The sequence below is a fragment of the Gymnogyps californianus genome, chromosome 10, assembly GCF_018139145.2.
Source record: "Gymnogyps californianus isolate 813 chromosome 10, ASM1813914v2, whole genome shotgun sequence".
Lineage (NCBI taxonomy): Eukaryota > Metazoa > Chordata > Aves > Accipitriformes > Cathartidae > Gymnogyps > Gymnogyps californianus.
The window spans coordinates 630,136-651,450 of NC_059480.1; the positions used below are offsets into that span (position 1 = coordinate 630,136).

The 21,315-nt window shown below is 49.8% G+C and overlaps 1 protein-coding gene across 2 annotated transcripts; it reads left to right on the plus strand.

The window, feature by feature from the left end:
• Nucleotides 1-1,151: 1,151 nt before the first annotated feature.
• On the plus strand, nt 1,152-21,090 carry D2HGDH (D-2-hydroxyglutarate dehydrogenase). Of its 2 annotated transcripts, none has more exons than XM_050902807.1 (9): nt 1,152-1,652; nt 2,254-2,311; nt 3,896-4,035; nt 4,721-4,914; nt 6,034-6,202; nt 7,231-7,374; nt 7,746-7,888; nt 8,704-8,869; nt 20,867-21,090. In XM_050902807.1, the coding sequence occupies exons 1-9, from the start codon at nt 1,259-1,261 to the stop codon at nt 20,932-20,934; spliced, it is 1,476 nt and encodes a 491-aa protein (XP_050758764.1). In that variant the 5' UTR covers nt 1,152-1,258; the 3' UTR covers nt 20,935-21,090. The 2 variants fall into 2 exon arrangements, with proteins under 2 accessions (XP_050758764.1, XP_050758763.1); XM_050902806.1 differs by lacking the exon at nt 20,867-21,090 and adding an exon at nt 10,120-10,550.
• Nucleotides 21,091-21,315: the final 225 nt, after the last annotated feature.

Genomic DNA, 21,315 nt, shown 5'->3' on the forward strand with positions numbered 1-21,315 from the left:
CGCGTACGCCTGGCTTTACAGATTTTTTTTAAAACTCTTTATGGACAGAAATACCAGTAGCCTTCATTTTTGCTTGCGAAAGGATTTAAATCTTTCTCCTGAATTTTGAATGTACAGTGTTAAATATACTTTTCTGGAGAAGGGTGAGCAAGACTGCGCTACGCGTCAGGAATGTTCCGCTACAGATTGTGGAAACACCCGAGCACCCTGCGGGGTTCAGCTTGATTGCGGCTCGTCCAAACTGGAGGTGAAACGACTTTAACCCGATTGTTCTGTTTTTTTAAAGCAATGAGATCTATGTTCCCTTTGTAAATGGAAGAGAATATAAATCTTTTTATTAAAAAAAAAAAAAGAAAAAAGGAATGTAAAGTAAAAATGTATATCTGTATTTTTGGATCATGTTATAGATAATGGATATATTGTTATAAATAAAGTATTTTTGGGAACAAAGATGTACGAGCGCGTGGTGCGGCGGCGCAGGGGTGCTTGTGTCGGTGCCGCGGCGGCTGTGCCCCACGCTCGGGCTGTGCTGCAGTGCCGGGGCAGGCTGTGCTGTACGGGAGGCTGTGGGCGTGGGTGCGCCCTGCGTGGGGCCGCGTCGGACGGGAGGTGACACGGACAGGAGGTGACACGCACACGAGGCGCGGGCCGCGTGGATGAGCCCTGCGAGGACACGCGGAGGCGGGCGCCGGGACCCACGCGGCTCCGCGGTCCCGCGGGGCGGGTGCTGGGGCGGCCTCCTACCGCCAGGCGGCGCTGCCGCTGAGCGCATGCGCTGTGTGCGAGCTGGGGTACGCGGCGGCGGCGGCGGCGCTGTCTCCCCTCAGCCTGGCCGCGTCGGGGGGGGCCCGGTCCCGGGTCCGGGTCCCGGTCGCAGCCGTAGCCGTGCTTCACAGCCGCCCAGCCTCCGTGGCTGCCTGCACCAGGACAGGCCTGAAGCTGCCAGGCCCAGAAGCAGGGCGGGCAGGCCGGGTTTACACCCCCCCCCCCGAGGGGTGCGTGAGGCTGGGGTTTGGCAGGCGGTGGGTCACAGCGGAAAGGAGAGCTGCTGTCTGAGGGGCTGCAACGCGATGGGTAGCCCACCCCCGGGGTATCGCCTGGCCGGGTGGTTGTCACACGTAGAGGGGCCTGTTCCCAGCTCCTCACAAGCTGGGAGAGCGCCCAAGCCGCTTCCTCCGGGAGAGGAACCCCCCCCAGAGCCCGGGCGGCGAGGAGGGGAGCTTGCACGTGAGCTAGGCCTCTGCTTTTCAGGGTGATCATGGGGATTTCCTCCGCCGGCCCCCGCTGCTCTGTGTGGAGTCGCTGGACTCAGCTAAGATGGCTGACGAGCTTCCACGGGAGGATCTTGGCGCAGCAGAGCGTGACTTCTGCCCCGGGGACGCTTCAGCGGAGGAAACCGCCAGGTGTGCCCACGAGTGTGGTTTCCAGGCCGTGGGGCGTGAGGCCTCGGGGCAGGAGAGCGCTCCACACAGCCTCCTCCGGCTACCAGGAGGTCATGCTGACTAGTGAGCGTTACAGAGTGCAGCGGCTGCCCTTCTCCCGTGTGTCTGACAGCGATGTGGCTTTCTTTGAGCGCGTAATGCCAGGTAGAGTCATCACAAATCCGGAGGAGTTGAAACCATTTAATGTGGACTGGCTTAAATCAGTCCGAGGTACGTGAGCTTGTTTATTTTTTGATTTTGGTAAAACCTTCTGTCTGCCTCTGTTAACGTACCAGAATGAAAAGCTGGCCAAAGAAAATCTCATCTTTATTTATAGCAGACCGCATCTTTACAGGCCAAAATTAGTTTTCCTCATAGAAAATATGCCTTTGAGAATTACCTAATATCTGGTAATCTTTCAGGCTTTCATTTGAAAAAAAAAAACACACCTAAGCCCTGTTAATTTATAATTAATTATAATTTTACTAATTAATTTTTTCCTGAAACAAATTGATTCAGTTAACAGTTTTGGCTGAACCTCAGAAAACAAGTGTTGTGAATTTTCTGTTGCTTTTGTCAAAGTTTTCATGAGACTATAAAACCTTTCCCATTGCCCCTACTGGCAACCGAGTCTACGTATACATGCAGAGTTTTTACAGTGCTTTAAGGAAAAGCCTGCTGTTGAAAATGTTTGTTTTAAAAGTGGTTAAAATGCATCTGCCTCACCACGGAGGGAGCATTGTTATTTCAGACATCATGCTTTACAACCTGTTTCTCTCTGACCTCTGTAGAGCCCACAACTTGCCTTGAGAGTCCCTTGCTTTCATTGCAGGCTGTAGCAAGCTGATGTTGAAGCCGCAGACAACAGCAGAGGTGTCTCAAGTTCTCAGGTAACATGCACCTTTTGTACTGGGCTTTGTGGTGAGGAAACTTGGGTTTCCTCAGTCAGGGAGGAGCCGGCAGGTGAAGGAAGGGAACTTCTAGATGTTCAGGCACTAATTGCTCAAGCATTGGAATTGCTGAAGCTGTTTTCTTCTTGACTGCATGTCTCGTGGTTGAGCTCTGGTGACACCAGCTCTCCCTTCTGCTCTTTATATCGCCACTGCCCTTGGGCTGCCCGCTGTTTCCTGATGTACCTTTTGTTCCAGCTGCTCCCAGGACTGGAGACACTGCGTGCTGTTGCTAGTCTGGGGGTATGCACGTACTGGTGGGTAGCCAGCGTCGCTCATCTGAAAAACCTACAGGTTCCTAACTAGGAACGTTTCCACTTAGGGAGCTGAAATTTTTCAAGGCAGAAAGGGACTTCCACCTGTGCCTTGTATTTCCCAGGCCCAGTGCTCTCCCTGGCCCTCAGCTTTTCTGGGCTGATGGTGTCGTGTCGGTGTCAGGCAGAAACAAAGGCTGAACTTTCATTTGTTTTGCAAAATAAAATTCATCTTTCCTGGCCAGATGTTAACAAAGGCTAAGTGGGCAGCAGCAGACTTCTCAAATCAATGTTGATGGCTTCGAGTAGAAGGATCTTAAGAGTGCTTAGTGTGGAGGAGAGAAATGGAGGGGGGGAGAGATAAGCAAGTGGATTCAGTAGTGATGGCTTTTCTGCTCTACTGAATTGTCAAAATTAGACACAGTGCTCAAGAGGAGCAGTTGTGTTGAAAGATTCAGGAAGGTCTGTCTGAAAAGGTAAAGAAGGTTAGGCCAGAATCAGGCGGTTTGAGGAGCTAATGTTTTGTCCACTGAGTCAGTAAGAACACCTCCCTGGTTCACTGGTGTGAGCGCGGCCCCAGTTGGGCATCAGTATGCAGGATCGCCGTTTGGCTGAAGAGCTAAAAGCTGCATGAACCCGCTCCTAGCTCTGTTAAAACAGCTACAGAGAGCACAGTAAAGTCACGGCATCTGAAGTAACTGCTGGTGCAGTGCGGCTTTGTGCCAGCCGTTGTGCAAGAACTTCTGTGAGTTTGGATGGGTGGTGCTTTGCAGGGATCTGGCAGGCTGGAAGGTGAAGCAGCTGAGGCATAGGTGCACGTGCTTCATTGCCTACAGGGCATTAATTTCTTGAGGGGAGGAGGAGGGCAGTAACGTCTTAAACCGCTGCCCGAGGTCGTCTGTCAGAGCCCACTGAGGAAGCCAAGTTGTTAACAGAGACTGCTACATGAATCGCTTACGTGTAAACAGAGTGAGCGATGATTTCCAGGCAGATGTTGCGTGGCAGATGTGTAGATATGCACGGGAGTAACCCCAAGTGTTCATTCTTTTCCTCAGTGCCGGGGTGAGTTTCGTAAGGAGGTGTGCTTTCTCACTATTGCAGTGAAACTCTCCCTTTGTATCAATTTAATCTTTAGGCTAAACACTGCTTAATTTTCAAGGGCGTTGAGCGCTGTCGCAACAGCAGACGTTCATGTGGAGGTGAAACTCTTCTGATAGACTGGATTATGGCCTTAAAATGCATAAGATTTCAGAAACCTTTTTCCTTCCAGGTACTGCTATGAGAGGAACCTGGCAGTGAACCCACAGGGGGGTAACACAGGCCTTGTTGGGGGCAGCGTTCCTGTCTTTGATGAGATCATTCTCTCTACTGTTCTCATGAACCGGATCATCAGCTTTGACAAGGTGTCTGGTAAATATCGTAGAGATGTGAGGCACAGAAATGAGCCCCTGGCCCTAAACCAGCCCTTTTCCTGGGAACCGATAACTGTAGGATCAGCGAGGTTCAGCCCAGCAGCATCATAAGGGGCGTCAGAGATTTGTTTCATCTGGGCTCCTGCTGCTAATGTAATCCTTAGGTTATAACGGTAGCAGATATACATCTGGTGGCAGAAGGAGGAAGAAGGAGAGAACAGAAACGTGGACATCCTATTGTCTGTTCGTAAATTAAATGAGAAACCCAGCAGATGGAGCAGAATGACAGTGTTGAAGAAGGCACCTGATAACTACACTAGCAGAGGGAAGGGAGGAATGGGGAAAACTTACACGTTGTTTGGGTTTGGAGAGTTAGGAATCAGGCTGCTTTGAGTACTTCAGTTCTTAGAGAGAGAACAACAAGTAGAGACACACTTAATGACATTGTGTTTTACCGGTCCAGAGTTGTGGATGACGAGATGTTAAGGTAATGGTAAAGCCCCCCTAGGCTTGAGGAGGGGTAGGGCAATGCCCTGTAGCATGCACAGACTTCTTGTGTGTTTAAACTGAATCCCAGAAAGTTTTGGAGGAAGGGGTGGTTGCATCTGCTTGTACTTATCCCACCTCTTGAGGAGGCACCTTCTTCTTGGGCATCAGCTTGTAGCAGGACGTTTATGTTTCAGGAATCCTTGTGTGCCAAGCTGGCTGCATCTTAGAGAAACTCAACGAGTACTTGGAGGAGCAGGGCTTTATCATGCCACTTGACTTGGGAGCGAAAGGTAGCTGTCACATCGGTGGCAATGTGGCCACAAACGCTGGAGGCTTACGGCTCTTGAGATACGGCTCGCTCCGAGGGACAGTGCTAGGACTGGAAGTGGTAAGGCGAGTACCTGGCAGTTCCCTTCTGCGTTTAAACCTCTACTTTGTACCATTTCCTGCTGTTCTAGCGCTTAGCTATCCATTATGCAGACAAGTTCCTCTCCAGGCTTCCGCTCTTAACTTTTCCTTGTGTGACTCTTTTGAGAAGGGTCAACAAGTGTCTTCATGCATGTGGCATCTGTTATTGCTACCACAGTTTCCAGCTTCCACCTCTGTCCTTACTGACAGAAGTGATATTAGGTGGTTTTCTAATCCAGAGAGGTGAAAAGGAGGTAGGGAGAGATTTGGTGATCCCAAGTTACCTGCATAATGTTGGTTCCTCTGTGGAGCGGTGAGTCTCTGGAACGCTCTGCTAAATCCATCCTACAGCCCTCTCTTCTAGTGGCTGCCCGCTCGACTTTTAATAGAGCCGTCTGCTTTGGGTTTGTGTGGCTGCTGGCTTTCTCCTAGAGTCTTTGCTGTTCCTCAGCCTGCTTCTGCCCTACAGGCCTGTGCCTGTGTGTGTAAAGGCTGGGATTAGTGGTTCTAAAAGATTTCGGGGCTTGGGAGCAGAGAGCTAATAGGAAGTAAATTGGGGAGGTAACAAAAGCCTGGTTTGGTTTTATTGTGTAGGCCCAGAAAGGAGAGCTTTTGTCTCTCAGGTAAGTCCCTCTAGTGTCAAAACAGCCCTTAATAACATGTCTTAGAGACATTCAGCCTTGATTTAAGGCTCACGTGGTGGAGGGCTTCGTTCTGGTTAACTGTGTTCACTGTTTGAAATAGTGTTCCTTGTTTCTGTTGAATAATGGGAGTTAGGGCTGCAAAGAATGGCTGGTCTTCTCCACCACTGGTAAGAAAAGCAGAGCAAACTCAGTCTTCTGCTATTACTTGTCCTGCTGGAACATGTGCAAACAGCACTGTAAAAAAAGAAGCAGAGAAGTTCGGGGAAGAGTCAGGGAGGATACAGAGGGGAGGAGGAGCTGGGAATGGAGGAACAGTGACGGGACTGTGGGAACAGGCTGCAGCTGGTGTCCACTGCTCAAGGCTAGTGGTGGCTTTTGATCAGCTTCGTAGCAGACGAGCTTATGACAGCAGATTTCTACATCGGTGCTTTGACTGGGTCTCCGTATTCCTACAGGTGCTGGCTGACGGCTCCGCTCTGGACTGCTTGGCGTCTCTGCGCAAAGATAACACTGGCTATGATTTGAAGCAGCTTTTCATCGGATCCGAGGGGACCTTGGGAGTTATCACTGCTGTCTCCATACTCTGTCCTCAGAAACCTAAGGCTGTGAATCTGGCATTCCTAGGTAGGAGCTGATATTAATAATTTCACACCTGAATTCAGAGGCTGGGAAAGGAATAGGAATGGAGAGAAGAAAGCACTGGTCAGTCTGCTGAGCTAGACTACCAGCATCAGCTTGTTTCTGAGAAATAGTATGGTGCTGTATGTTAAAATACCTGTGCAGATATTTTATATCTGTAGTGTAAATGTGTAAAATACCTGCAAGGGCAGGTTGCTCTGCAAGGGAAGGGGAGCCAGAAGCTTAGCAGGAGGAAGAGGCAGGCAAGCCAGTGCCCTCACTGACGAGGGCCCAGTCTGACAGTGCCCGAGCGAGGTGAGCAGGGCAGGTCTGGTGACAGTAGGCAGAGGCGGTCACCAGGTGAGTCCATAGTGACAAGGCAAGGCTGGGAAGTCAAGTCTGCAGGTCGGGGTCTGGATCAGCCAGGGTACACGGCCAGGCACAGCTGCTCAAAAGCTGCTTCAGGGGTGTCCCTGCTGAGGCTTTTTAACAGAGGAGTTGTTTGTGGGGAGCCTTCGCTGAGACTGTTCTTTTCTCAAAAACCTCTCTCAAGGCCAGCAGGGGCTTCTCAAACAGCTTGCTCATATCAGATGTGGCCTTGAGAGCAGAGAGCGAAACTCCGAGGAGGGGATGAGTAGACTCCAAGCACTGACAGACCTGTGGAATGTGTGGAGTGGACCCCAGAATTTGCCTGGACTCTCACAGTAGCCTTTAAGTTTCTCTTGGGTTGCCTTCTTGCCTGTGCTGAGAACCGAGGGTGCAGCAGACATTTTGGTATCAACTGTCGTAGAGTGTTCAAGAGGTCCTTGCCACAGCAAAGACTAATTGCTATATCCTCCTGCTGTTCTGCTCTGAAGCCTTTCCCGGCTCAAACCATTACAGGAACTGCTGATCTAAACCCACGCAGGGTAGCAGTTTACATTTTCTGGAGATGGGAAAGATGACTTGAAGCCTGATAGACTTTTTAAAACTTTGTACAAGGTTTTGAGGGGCTGGTTTTTTGTTCCTGATTCCTCTCTGTGTTCTGTCCAAAGGGTGTCAGAGTTTTGCTAAGGTTCTGGAAACATTTACAACCTGCAGAGCCATGCTGGGAGAGATCCTGTCTGCCTATGAGTTCATGGATGAGAAGTGCATGGAATTGGTTGAGAGACATCTCAAGCTGTCCAGCCCAGTGACAGGTACCGATGTCATTCATGCTGTAGAAAGAGGTGTTGTACTGCTTGGGAATTTTTAGCCTAGTTTTATCTATCCAATTCCAAACACATTTGGTGGAAGTCTTTAAAGATAAGACTTTTTACTTCTACTTGGTCCCACAAAACTGCTAGTTTTCTGAAAAGTGGCGCCTAGGTAAAGGATAGAGCATGTAAGTGAAGTGCCCTACAGATAAAAGATTGCCATTTGAGCTGCCCTTCCGCCTGGCACCAGAGAATCTGGGCAGCAGAGTGACCTCATGAAATGCGCCAAGCTTGGGAAAAGCTCCAGAACCTGCGCTAAATTCCTGTGCTTTTACCCCAGAGCATCTGCTTATTCTGTTCTCCCTCACTTTCAGGCAGCCCTTTTTATGTTTTAATTGAAACTTCGGGCTCCAACTCAACCCATGATGAAGAAAAGTTGAACAACTTCCTAGAACAGGCCATGACTTCTGGTTTGGTCACTGATGGAACTGTGGCAACGGATGATAAGAAAATAAAGGCAAGTCATCGTTTCCTCTTGTGCAAATCCCTTTGACATGATTCTCTGCTTGGATTTGTATTTTTAATAGGGAAATGTTCAGACTGATGTTTGGTATAAACGTCCCTGAGTGATCTGGTAGCTTATTTGGCATATTGAGTAAGAATGCTGAGAGAGAATACTTACCACTGCTGACTCTTCACAGAAGGCCTGAGTATTTGGGGTTTCAGTGGATGTTTCCCCTTTTAAAAAGATCAGAATAATGAATTACATCTTTCAGTTGCTAGGGTAGGACCCAAACTGCCTGAAAGCTATCGAAACCAGAAGCTGAGTTGTCAGCGAGGCCAGGAGTGAGCCAGGTCCTGTAGGCCAGCGTGACAGCGTGTTACAGCCAGAGACTGTGGTCCCAGGGAACAAGACGGACGCGTAGTGTCTCAGTGAGAAGGACAGTGATTTGTGTCTGCCCGGTGAACATGAGTCTTTTACACTGACCCGTGTTTCTGCCAGCCCCAGTTCCCAAACCGACCCTTGCAGTTCAGTAGAGGAGGCACATCCCCACTTCTTGGGAAACCCAAAACAGCTTTGGAGAGAATGCCCATGGCTGTGTTCTTTCTGTCTGGGGTACTGTCAAGCTTGAAGAGTTGGTGTATCACTTTACTGTACGATGCTGCCAAGAAAGTGTTGTTACTAGCTTCCAAGAGGCAGAGGAATTCGAGGGAAATCAGAAGTTGATGTTATATGCAAAGAATCCAGGCTCTTTTTCCCTCCATGCCACAAAGCATGGAACCCAAGAGGTACTTGGTTTATTTGGATTTCTTTGATCTTTGATTCATCAGACGCTGTGGGGCCTGCGGGAGAGGATCACAGAGGCCCTCACTCACGATGGCTATGTCTACAAATATGACATCTCTCTCCCTGTGGGAAAGCTGTATGATCTCGTGACCGACACGAGGGCTCGGCTGGGCCGGAGTGCCAAAAACGTGGTGGGCTACGGCCACTTGGGTAAGTGTGGATGCTGGGGAAGGAGGTGATTGCTCTTTTGTGCTCCAGGTTTTGCTGTGCAACTTCCTGGTAGTTTTAAAAGTTGTTTTTAGATTAGCGAGAGGCATAGACTAAATAGCTGAGAGCTGTCAGACGAGGAGGATGTATAAGGATCTTTGTGTTTGAGTTTCAGTGCTTTCAGACTGTATTCCATATATTAATGTCAGGTTGCTAGCCAGCCGGCCACTGAACTGGTCATTTGTGTCTTCTTGCTCTGTACTTTCTGTTTAAGTATGTAGGTTGTTTAATTGGACCATCAGTTTGATTAATGTACTTAGCCACATTTGGTAGATAAACACTTTCGTGTCCAAAGTGACTAGTCGTATTGGAAATCAATTTTGTCTGAGCCATTAACCCTCCAAAAGAGAGTGATAAAGGTAACGCACAGGAAGGCCGGTACATTTGTCAGAATGCTTTGAAACGAATTTGATTTTACAAGCGGGTAAATTGGTAGATTAGCAGAGCTGTTCTGTTTAAAAAAACAAAAAGAAAAGAACACTTCAGCACGCTTGATTTGAGATGATTTAAAAGACATGAAAAGACAAGTCGGCATAACAAAGGCTGCCTCTTGTAGCTCTTGGTATTGAGGATTAAGCTGTGTACTGTGAGGGTTTGCTGGGATGCAGGAAGAGGTTCCAGAGTGCGAATGAGTAAGTTGTCTTTATCTTTGTGTGTTCTGTCTTCTAACACTTAGCAACTATGTGCTTCATCAAATACCATCACATGCAAGTGGCAAAAGGAGAAAATGTTCTGCTTGCGTTGTTTCTGTTGACACAGTGCCAAAGTGCATTTAGAACATTGCACAAACATAATAGGGAGAGAGAGAGAGTGATGAAGGGCCGTATTACAATCTAACAATCATTATGAAATACCATTGGGGAAGTCTATGGCATGCCATCTTGGTAGTGGGACAGTAATTAACGCAGCACAGTTGTTTGAATTTTAAAATCACAAGAGTGGGAATTTGAAAGTAGTTTCATTCAGAACACTTCTTCAAATATTGTACTGAAAGCATGGATAAACAAAGATCCTATTTGAATTATTTGTGCATGGAGAGGCTGATGTTTGTAGAAGGACAGTGAACTTGGGTTTTTTTGCACAGTTTGGAGACTAACAAAGGCACCGTTGTCTGAGTATGTGCAGTAACGAGTCTCCATTGCAGGGCCACAGAGTTTTTCTTACAGACCCACCCCTGCAATGTTTTCTTCCAGGAGACGGAAACTTGCACTTGAACATCACGGCGGAGTCCTATAGCCATTCCCTGCTGGATGCCATTGAGCCGTTTGTGTATGAGTGGACTGCAAGCTACAATGGCAGTATCAGTGCAGAGCACGGACTGGGCTTCAAGAAAAAGCAGTTCATTCAGTACAGCAAACCCGATGAGGCAGTCTTTCTAATGCAGCGTTTCAAAGCCATGTTAGACCCCAAAGGGATCCTCAATCCGTACAAGACGCTGCCCTCCAGTTCCTGAGAGCAACACGCACTGAGAAGCGAGCAGATCCCATCACGCGAGGATGGCACCTCTCGCTCGGTAACCGCACTTTAGCCATAAACAAACTGATGGATCAAGCAAGCACGTGGAATGCTCCTTGTTTTATTTCTTTAGTGTGATGAGACAAGTAAAGGAATGTGCTTCCTCTTTTCAGGGGTGCCTGCTCTTTCTGAAGAACACATTACTGGTTTTGACCGTGTGAGTTTCCTATTTAATCTGAACACTGAAACCAAGCATGCAGATATTGTGTGTGGATATTCCAGCTCTCTTTCCCCTTGGTCTGCTCTGATTTATTAGTGAAGTGACACCAGCCAGAGGAGGCATTTTCTCTCTTGGGGTGTGCACGTGAAGCATCAGAGGCACAGGAGAAGAACCTGTGGATGCTATACCACCATCTCCAAGTGCAAATGTTGCTCTTCCTCACTTGTTTTGATCTAATATGGTTGTCCAGAAGCCTACAACAGCATCAGGTTATGGCCTCTTCAGTGATGCCACCTGCAGGCTGTCCCCAATAGGCATCAGTGTTGTCCCACGGACAGCAGGCAGGTACAGGTTTGCAGTCCTGGAAGGACTGGCCAGAGAAGAGAGAGTGCCCGGAGACCTAACTTCTGGGTAATAGCAATTGGAGGGGAAATGCCAGCAGCCAGGCTGAGGGGAGAGGTCCCAGGATGTCTGTCTGACAGGGTCAGGCTTTAGGCGTGCCCTTATTTCCTTTCCTGCTTCCTTGTCTTACAGTCTGTCTTTGACAGCAAGTCGTGATTTGCTCTCGCAGAGGGCAAAAGCCATTATCTTAATGATTCACAGAGATACATAAAATCTGTATCGCTCCCAACCACCAAACTAGCTTAGGCTGGGTGGAGATAGTGATGTTAAAATTCCGCAGAGTTTTCTCTGCACTGTGCGTGTGGTGCATGAAGGCAAAAGAAATTTCTGTGCATACCAGTACTAATTTATTTTCCCGAGGTACCCCCTTACCCTGGCGGAGGTGGCTCTGCGGCTCCCCGGCCAGTGGGCAGACTGGTGCCCGCATCCAGCACATTTCAGTGGCATGAAATTTAACAAGTCCAAGTGCCGGATTCTGTGCCTGGGACAGAGTAACGCCGGGCACAAGTCTAAACTGGGAGAGGAGTGGCTGGAGGGCAGCCCTGCAGAAAGGGACCTGGGGGTACTGGTCGGCAGCAGGCTCAGCAGGAGCCAGCAGCGTGCCCCGGCAGCCGAGAGCGCAAACCGCGTGCCGGGAGGCATCAAACACAGCATGACCAACCGGTCAAGAGAGGGGATTGTCCCGCTGTATTCGGCGTTGGTGCGGCCTCACATGCAGTACTGTGTGTGGTTCTGGGCCCCACCATTTAAGAAGGATGTGCAGATACTCAAATGCATCCAGAGGAGGGCAACCCACTGGTGACAGGGCTGGAAGGAATGTCCTGTGAGGAGCAGCTGAGGAGTCTGGGCTTGTCTAGTTTGGAGAAAAGGAGGCTGAGGGGCAACCTCGTTGCTCTCTACAGCTTCCTGAGAAGGGGACATGGAGAGGGAGGTGCTGAGCTCTTCTCCCTGGGATCCAGTGATAGGACTCATGGCAACGGTTCAAAGCTGTGCCAGGGGAGGTTCAGAGTGGACATAAGGAAACATTTCTTTACCAAGAGGGTGGTCAAACACTGGAAGAGGCTTCCTAGAGAGGTGGTCGATGCCCCAAGCCTGTCAGTGTTTAAAAGGCATTAAAATGCCCTTAATAATATCCTCTAACTTTTGGTCAGCCCTGAAGTGGACAGGAATCATAAGTTGGACTAGCTGATTGTTCTAAGTCCCTCCCAACTGGACTATTCTATCCTAAGATGGGGGGTTTTGTTGTTTGGTTTTTTTGCCACAGTCTGTCTCTGTTCTGAGATGACAGGAGAGATTGTCATTTACAGCTTGGTGTACAAAACCACATTGTCACCCTTCTGTTATCAGAGGGCAGGCCAAGCCATATGCTAGTGAGTCACCTCCTGGTCTACTCAGTGTTTGCTAGTCACATCCGTGTTTACCAATACATGTCACTCTCTTAACCTAGGCTTTATTGTATCGAAATGAAGCAGGTGGTTGGGAAAAGCCCAGGGATTTGCCAAAGATAAATCATGTCACTAACCTGACCACCTTCTACAACAAAATAGCATTTTCTGGCGACATGGGGAGAGCAGTGGATGTTGTTTGCCTGGATGTCAGCAAAGTGTTCAACACTTTCCCACAGCCTTCTCCTGGACAAGCTGGCAAGGCACAGAGCAGATGGGTGGTCTGCGAGACGGGTAGGAAACTGGCTCCCAGGCTGTGCTCAGAGGGTGGTGATCAATGGTTTTTACTCTGGTCTACTGGTTTGGGAGGCCTCGCCGGACTCCAGGAGACTAGGAAAGATGGTTGTCTTACCCAGTAGCTGTCTTCTCCGTTAGCTGCTTTTCAGTGATTTCTGCTCTTCCACAGTGCAGTGAAATAGATGTTCCATCCAGAGCCTTGTCCTTGGAAGAAAAGAGCCTTGTCCTTGGAAGAAAATCATCCTACAGAGTCTTTTTTCTTCTGTTTTTAACCAGAACACCATCTCTACAAGGCTGCAAGCTGTTGAATTGCATTCAGGATGATGGCTTATGCTCAGCACTGTGTTGCAACACCCTTCACGATACAATTCTAAGGTCACAACTCTCTCAACCTGGCCGCACGGATGCTTTTAACAGAAATACCTTCGTATGTTACGCGACCTGCCATCTAGGCCTGCCCTCTGGTCTCTTCCCTTCAGCCCCCTCTTTCTCTCCGCTATCGGTGCACTCCCCACCTCTCCCTTCGTTCCTCAGGACCGCTCAGAGAGGAGCTGATCATCTTCTTCTGGGGTTAAGCAGAGTGAACGATGCCGTTGTTTGCAAAGGGAAGACAGAATGTGAAACGCAGTCAGCCTGTGCTGCTTGTCTGTCAGGTGATGCAAAAATACAGAAAGTCCACGATGTTGTTAGAGAAGAAATTTACAGGATTTGCTTTCTGCCAAGTTAAGCTGATGCAGCTCGTTCTTTCCAGATCAGGCTGTTTATATGCTCTGCCTTTTTCCTATGCCATTCTTTCTCTTTTTTTCCCCCAAACCACTGACCATAATTGTTTAAAATACAGGCTTTACACGTGAATGGTTCTTTTTGGGAAGCGGAACTTTCCATACTGCTTTTTTTCAGCTACATATGGAGAGAATGCGAGGGAGGGAGTCAGGGCTGACAGACAACCTAGTGCTGTGGCCAGGGAAATTCTGGCACAACTACATTTAGCCATCTTCTTTACACATGAAGATCCTTAAGCTCAATGTAAGTTTACCGTTTCAGCTAAACAATAGAGCAATTACCCTGAGGGAACAGAAGGGAGGAGTTATTGTAGGGTTATTTTATGGTATCTTTCCTAGACCTTAAACACCAGTATTATCCTTCTCTTCCACGTTCTCAATGATGCTTTCAAATACTGGTTCACTGTTTTATATAGGAGGGAGAGACAGGGTGGGTACATATATGTGTGGGGGGGGTATTTTTATAAAGAATCATTGTGGTAGGAATTTCTTGTCCAAAATTCTATTTTTTCTGGGACAGACTTAAATATTAGAAGGATGTGGAGGTGGATGCTCAACGCTTTGAAGCAGTGGTGTTGTGGCTCAGCGAGGAAGCACTTGACTCTCTGCTGGTTTTGGCTGGGGTAGAGTTAATTTTCTTCATAGTAGCTGGTATGACGGTGTGTTTTGGATCTGTGACCGGTGTTGACAGCAGGGATGTTGTAGCTGTTGCTGAGCAGTGCTTGCACAGCGTCAAGGTCTTTTCTGCTTCTCACCACCCGCGAGTAGGCTGGGGTTGTGCAAGAAGCTGGGAGGGGACGGAGCTGGGACAGCTGACCCCAACTGACCGAAGGGATATCCCACACCGTACGACGCTGTGCTCAGCAATAAAAGCTGGGGGAAGAAGGAGGAAGGGGGGCGTTCAGAATGCCGGCGTCTGTCTTCCCAAGTCACTGTTACGCGTGATAGAGCCCTGCTTTCCTGGGGGTGGCTGAACGCCTGCCTGCAATGGGAAGCAGGGAATGAATTCCTTTTGCTTTGCTTGCACGCACGGCTTTTGCTTTGCCTGTTAAACTGCCTTTATCTCAACCTGCGAGTTTTCGCACTTTTACCCTTCCGATTCTCCTCCCCGTCCTGCTGCAGGGGTGTGAGCGAGCGGCTGCGTGGGGCCGAGCTGCTCCCGGGGGCTGACCCACAACGCTCTCCCCTAAGCAAGCAGGCACGTGAAGCGGAGGCAGCACGGAGCTATTAATTCAGCGTCCTGCCCCAGCTAACTAATTCTGCATCAGCTGGCTTACCTTCACTGCTTCCAGTCTCGGAGCAGCCCAGCCCCACGCGAAGCCAAGTATTTCTGCGTGGCACCGTCTTTTTCTGCGTAACCAAACCTGACGGTTCGTGTACAACACCCCAGGAGAGAGCAATGAATCAATTGTAAAAGTGTAAAAAATGATCTTTTGTGATTCATGGGCTCTACCAGCTTCCGAGCAAGAAATCGCACAGCTGACGTGTGTAATGTAACAGGAGAAAGAAGTCTATTAAACGTGACCCCCCTGCCAGCAGCGGCTGACGCTGCGCCAAGAGTAACCCTGGAAATTCTTCGTAAAACAGCACATTGGCTCACATTCTACCAAGAAACTCAAGGAAAGCAACCCTACACCTTGCTGATCTCTGAATCTTGATAAGCGCTGGAGTCGGGGCTGGCCTGAGGAAGCTGTGATTTAAAAAGAAATGCTCTATATTTGGGCACGCTGAAGACTTAGCAACGTCAGTGAAGGATACCAGAATGCTGAGGACGTGGCTCTTGGTGCGGCAGATGGGGCCGCCGGCATACAAGGTTTAGAAAGGTGGCACCGTGGGTGGGGAGGGAAAGGGGACCATGTCAGGAGGTGCATGGGAAGTGGCAAGGCCATAAAAAACCCAAAAGCAACAGCTTAGTCCCCTGTTCCAGGCTGGGAGATGTGGGTAAACTTTTTGTTGCCCAAATGAGGAGAGCATCGACTTCATCCCCGCTGTGGGGAGTCGGGGAGATTACCCCACCTCCAGACCTGCAGGACAAATCCTGCTCTCCCGGGGCGATTCGCAACCATCAAACCCAGTTTGTGAAGTGCTGGCATACAGGAGCCTTAGTGGAATCTCAGATTCCTGTGTAATGCAAGTTGTGATGGTTGTTAATAACACCAGAAAGTCACTTTGTAGACAAACCATAAAATAACACCTATTTAGGGGCAGGAGCTCTCTCTCTCAAGGTGTAGATACAGCAAAGTCTTTAAGCTCTTAACTTAACTGTAAGTTAAGCTGTAACTCCAGCTACAATATTTGCATTTTTACTGGGAAAGAGTTTGAAGTCTAAATGTTTTAAGGGGAATTTCCCATAGGTGAACACCATTCCTGTTTTGCTGTTGTCCCTAGTTCCCTGTTGCCAAATGTGTCTGGCAGACAATTAGAGTCCTAAACCACCGAGCGAGAAGCAGAGGAAAGGCACGGCCCGCGCTGACCGGGGCACCGAGCGGCGTGGCGGTGGGCAGGGAGGGGGCACCGAACAAGCGATGTGACGGTGTGCAGGGTGACGAAGGGGCCGACGATGCCCTCCTCCAGCCCCGCGCCACCGGCACCCTGCCCGGATCCTGCCGTGAGCCCCTCGCGCCTCCCTCCTGCAGCCGGGAGAGGAGGGGGTCCCCACTCAGAGGTCCCTGCTAGACCCTCACTTCCCTGCAAAACTGTTGCAAACCCCGTCTCCCGAGGCAGCTCTTTGTACCTGTGTTAATGTTATGCCGTACCTGCGCTTTCCATGGCTTATTAATTAACTTCCCCCCACCTCTGGGAACACCTAGCCACTCCCTTTGTCCTCACCTATCCCAGCCATTTATAGCAGCGATGGGATGCTAGAAATAGAGACGCGTACGCTAAGAGCCGGAGGAGCCCGTAGATGAAAGGAGTATCGGAGTCGATTTGCAAAGGAGATATTTTCTAGCTTGCAGCAGTGAGGCAGCATGAAAAGCCCTGGGCACACTTCAAGGTAAGGGGAGAGGGAGGTGAACGTTATGGGTGCAGAATTAAAACATGGTTTGTAGAAAAGTCTGGTTCAGGTAATCCCTGTAAGTTGTTGTTAACCTGTAGAGTTACTTGCAATTTGCTCCAGGGTAGAGATTAATTTCGTCGTGAATGTTTTGTTTCCTGTATTCCAGGTCTTTTAATTTGAAAGAACCTTGTTAGGTTGACACAGAGGTCTGTTATTCTCAGCTTAAGCCAAATGAACAAGAAAGTTATCCCAAGCCTTAAAGCATCCGTAGCAGCACCTCCAAGTGCAACCTGAGAGGTAGTTTTCCGTGTTTTCTTCCCGGCTGGGAGATGGCATGGCGCAGGTCGGAAAGGCGAGTCGAACCTCCGGCGCTAGCCCTGCTGACAGCTCCGCAAACTTTTTGGCTTCTTAGAAGAATTTTGTGTCTTAGCAATCAGCTCCCAAGTGCTTCCTCAGAGGGCCCCCGGGCTGGTTGCGTGTCTTGCGTGCTTGGGTAACTTTCGTGCGACGTTCGAATTGTGGCTTTCTCTCTTGAACTTTGCTTTGCAAAAAGACTGTATTGATGGGGCAAAAAAGGAGGTGGTAGCTCTGATCGTACCCTGCGACTCTCAGCTGTGTCGGGCTTCACGCACCCCAGGTGAAATGCTGTCATGTGTGGAAGGAAGAAATCGCTGCAGTCATGATCCCGTGCGTCATACCCTCCATGCTCCCATTGATACGCCGCGTGGTCACGAAATCCCTCTGCTTATGGCTGTAGCTGTTTGTATAAAAGATCAGCTCTATCTTCTGTAACGCCGGGTACTCACCCAGTTCACCTTCAGCCTGTGCGTGTGAGACAGTCAACAGCAAAATAGCTCTCGGACGAGTGGGACTTGTCTTTCTTGAAGGGATTAAAGGATGGGGGATATTTTAGCCAACGTTGAATATGGTGTCTGTTGGCCCAACGCATACAGGTTTAGAAGTGGCTTGGCCAGAGACTTGTAGCCTTGTGACAAAGCGGGGGGTGTGTGACACTAAGGGAACAGTCTTTAAGAGCGGTGCTGGCTCTCACAGAGGTGTGCCAGGGCGGTGGGTGCAGAAGGGGTGGTGAAACCCCACGTGCAGGTTTGCAGGATGTGCTGAAGCCGGTGACAGCCCCTGCGAGCGCAGCTGCGGGTGGCCAGGCTCCGGGGGCGGGGGGGGCAATGGGGACAGGACCCCCTGCAGTGATCAGGCACAGGACTCGGCTGCACGAGCGCACCGACCAGCACCCTGCGTACCTGCAACCCCCTCCTTTCGTCTCCCCCCGGTCTCCATTTTCCTGCACCCCTCCCTGGGGATTACCTCAATCCCTTCCCCTGAACACCTCCGTCGCTGGCCTTAGCTGGGCTGAGGTGCAGCGGGGTGAAGGTGGGTGCAGTCCCCTCCCTGTCCCCACTCCGCGCTCGCTCCCTGAGCTGGAAGGCAGATACCTTTCCATCCATACATCCCCAGGCAGGGGAACAAGGACCATGCCACAAGGTAGCGTTGTTTGGCACCCCCGGGACAAGAAGCCCATCGTTTCTGCGTGGGGACTGGCACCTCCATCGCCCACGTGCCAAAGAAATCCGTCACTTTTGCTCCTTAAAACCGGCCGTTCCAGGAAGCTGCCGTGGTTTTGGCAAGCCCGACGTAGGCTGGGCAGCCACCACTCGCAGCGACAGCGTGGACGTCGCTCAGCTGCAGGTTGCTTTTGTCGTCAGGACGGTGCCACGAGGAGCAGGGTGAGCTCTGCACGGCCCCTCGGGGCTCGCTTGGTAGCACGTTTGCGCCCGTAACTTGCGCACGGGGCATGTTTGGCACTGCAATACCAGTCCCTTGTGCTGCGTCAGCAACACTTTGAGGCTTTACGTGCCTAGATAATCCGGACCATTATCTCTCCCTGCGTCTCCAGGTGCAAAAGCCGGCTGTTATTTGGGGCTTTCAAAGCACGTCCAGACAAAACGGATCTGGTGGGAGCATCCAGTTACGCTGGAGATGGGCTCGGTGTGCTACACGTGTCTGAAGATTTGGAGGCAGGACGGCACCATGTAATCTCTTATTAAAGTAAACAACTATTAAAATATCGTGGGATGCCTTGAGGTGATAAGATGTAGAGGTCTACAGAGCCTGTCTTCTTGCAGTAGAAGGGACTGGTAATCCTTCTGGAGCATGTTGTGATCCTGATCTATCTTCAGGATTGTTTTAGGTGTATGCTGATTCGTTTGCCCCATAAAACATCAGTCATCTGAGTTGCCATTTTGGGGACACCACCCAAACAAATGCGTTGACCATTATCGCATGCATTAAACTCTACAAGAAAAGGTGCAGAAGAGGGACGTCACCGGACCGGCTTAGGAAAGACCTCCAGGCAGGCAGGGTGACGTGTTTTGGAAAACCATCACACCACCGTCAGCTTCAGTTGAAATGAAAGACCAAGAAAATAGGCAGGGGCTGCGTTTGAGAGATGTGAGCCTGCTCGCTGCCTGCGGGCCCCTCTGCATTTCTTCTCCTGTCTCATCTCTACTTACATACGTAGAGCGATCAAAGGAAAGGGGATTGTCTCACCCCCGTCCTCCTAACAGGCCTGGGACCAAAAAATTAAGAAATACTGATGAAAGACTGCCTGTAGCTAGGTCTTGAAACTCTTCATGCAGAAGCTGTGCTGCAAGTTCGTATCAGAGGTTGGTACCAGCTGTGGCTGAGGGTCTTCCCTGGCTTTGGGAAGGGTTCTTCCGCCTGAGGATTTCCCACTTCGGCTGGAGCGCCGTGGGACAAGGAAGGCACTCTCGCGCAAAGCAAAGCTCGAAGCAAAAGTGGTTTCAGACAGGTTTGCATGGCGAGCAAAAAGTCAAACGCTTTTCTGCAGTGCCATCACGGTGTTGTGGCATCGCCGCCCGTCTCCACTCTTCCACTGTGTTTACGTTCGGTTCGTGGCTCCCCGATCACAGCTAGCGCAGCTGGCTACGATGGCTGGTTTTTTTATGTGCAGCTCTTCATGTTGTGTTGGACTTTGCTCCCATCCTCTCTCCAGTTTTCCATGGCCGGATCCAGGCTGTCCCAGCCCGGCTTGTCATACTGTGGCCGGTCAGTGGGAGGCTGTAGACCATGCCAGATAAAGCTGGTGGTTGCACTCTCGTAAGGCCAACTGGAAGGAGAGATTCAGTGTCTTTCACATGGTACAAGCTGGAGGCTATGGAAGCCACCATCCTGTGCAGCAGGACCATGTGTGACGACCCCTTGGCCAGAAGGACAGTAGAAAGGACCACCAAGTCCAGCCCGCAAGCAAGCTGTGTGCCCCCATCGACCCTCAGACTGGGCACGCTTGGAGCCTTCCTTGCTCGCTTGGGAGAGCGGGAACCACACGTGTGACCATCCCATGCTGTAAATGGGACTGTATCTTCTCAAAACAACTTAAAGCCCAAGCCAGATCTGCTGCATTTTGGAAACGGTGGCTGAAAACGTGGAATTCACACTGAGTTAAAAAAGCTTTTAGGATCAGAGAAGTCAGATCAAGCTTGGTGATGAAAAGTTCCTTTTTGGTGGGCATCAAACCTTCAAAAGATCCTGTACATGTCCCAGCTAGATTGTACTGATAATGATACGTGGTGGTTGCCTAATTAGTGCTGGAAAAGACTCACCCCTTATCATTATTCAGGCAAAGCACGAGTAGATGAGGTGCTTGGTCCAAAGGGCTGCCTCTGAGCTCAGGCAGTTTAAAGTCTGGCCAAGGTGAGAAGATCCGATGAAAGGGAGACCTGGGTGAGGCTGAGCACACGAGCTGGGCTGGGCGGAGGAGCTGTCGCAGTGGGGAAGCAGTCCTCTTGTTTGAAAGCAGGGCGTAATTAGCCCATTACAGGTGCTGTTGGGTTATTAATTGGTTTTCTGTATTGAAAAATCTCAGTTATATTGACAAAAATTCTGTTTTTAGTGTTTCTTTGAGATCCCCATCTTCTCGAGCGATGTGATTGCTGGAGCTGCTCAGATTTCTTACCAAGGAAATCCTTATGCCCCTACAAAGGGCTCATTTTCTAGTGAATAAACTAGAAGTTTGAATAGTGAATAAGCTCGAAAGCCCCAGAAAACCAAAAGAAAAGCAAAATAAAAGGCAGCAGAGCAGAGCGGGAGGCTGTCGGAAGAGTTTAGGCTGTGCCTGAAGTAGACTGTGTCTTGCCGAAGGTCAACATTAGAGGAGTGACAGTGAAGTGCAATTTCTTACTGTCCTGCCTCTAACGCCAGAGCTGCTGACACGGCTCGGGGAGCTAAAGGTGGCTGGCACCACGGAGACATAAAATTGCGCTCCTGGTGATAAAAATTCCCAAGGGTGACATGCAAAGTTTGGTCGTTTGTGTTCCGGGAAGGACTATCAGATAAAAATCCACTGAAACTCTTCTTTCTTTCCAGGTATATCAAATGTCTCCTTTTCAGCCTTTGCCTGGGACTTGTCTTCCTGTCGGGATTCTTCCATATGAAGAATAAAAGTTACGTGTAAGTGAAGCAGAAGCAAGGTTGCATGACTTCGTCTGCCCGGGGCAGCAAAGATCTGACCTGTGACACTTGATGTAACTCACACGAGGTTTAGGCTAATACTGGAAGGGCAGCGGCCCAAAGTTAGGTCCTAGATCCGCATTTGGGCAGGCAAGGGATCAAATCAGCCAAAGTGCAGCTCTCTGGGGCAAAATCAGCCGTGTGGAAAAAGGAAAGGGCATTGAGCTGAAGCCTTTGGGTAAGTGAGGACCTGGAGAAGCAGAAAACTGTCCGACATCTACGTCTGAGGGATGGGGCTTGTTTGGGTTGGTGCCTTGCACCAGCTGCAGGTGTGGTATCAGAAGGAGAACCTGCTCGGGTTTGGC

Bases quoted from the DNA above. Each gene is read 5' to 3' on its own strand.
- D2HGDH (XM_050902806.1), top strand. From the start codon at position 1,259: ATGGGGATTTCCTCCGCCGGCCCCCGCTGCTCTGTGTGGAGTCGCTGG. The intron at 4,036-4,720 runs GTAAATATCGTA...TTTATGTTTCAG, and splicing joins CAGCTTTGACAAGGTGTCTG to GAATCCTTGTGTGCCAAGCT. The intron at 8,870-10,119 runs GTAAGTGTGGAT...GTTTTCTTCCAG, and splicing joins GGTGGGCTACGGCCACTTGG to GAGACGGAAACTTGCACTTG.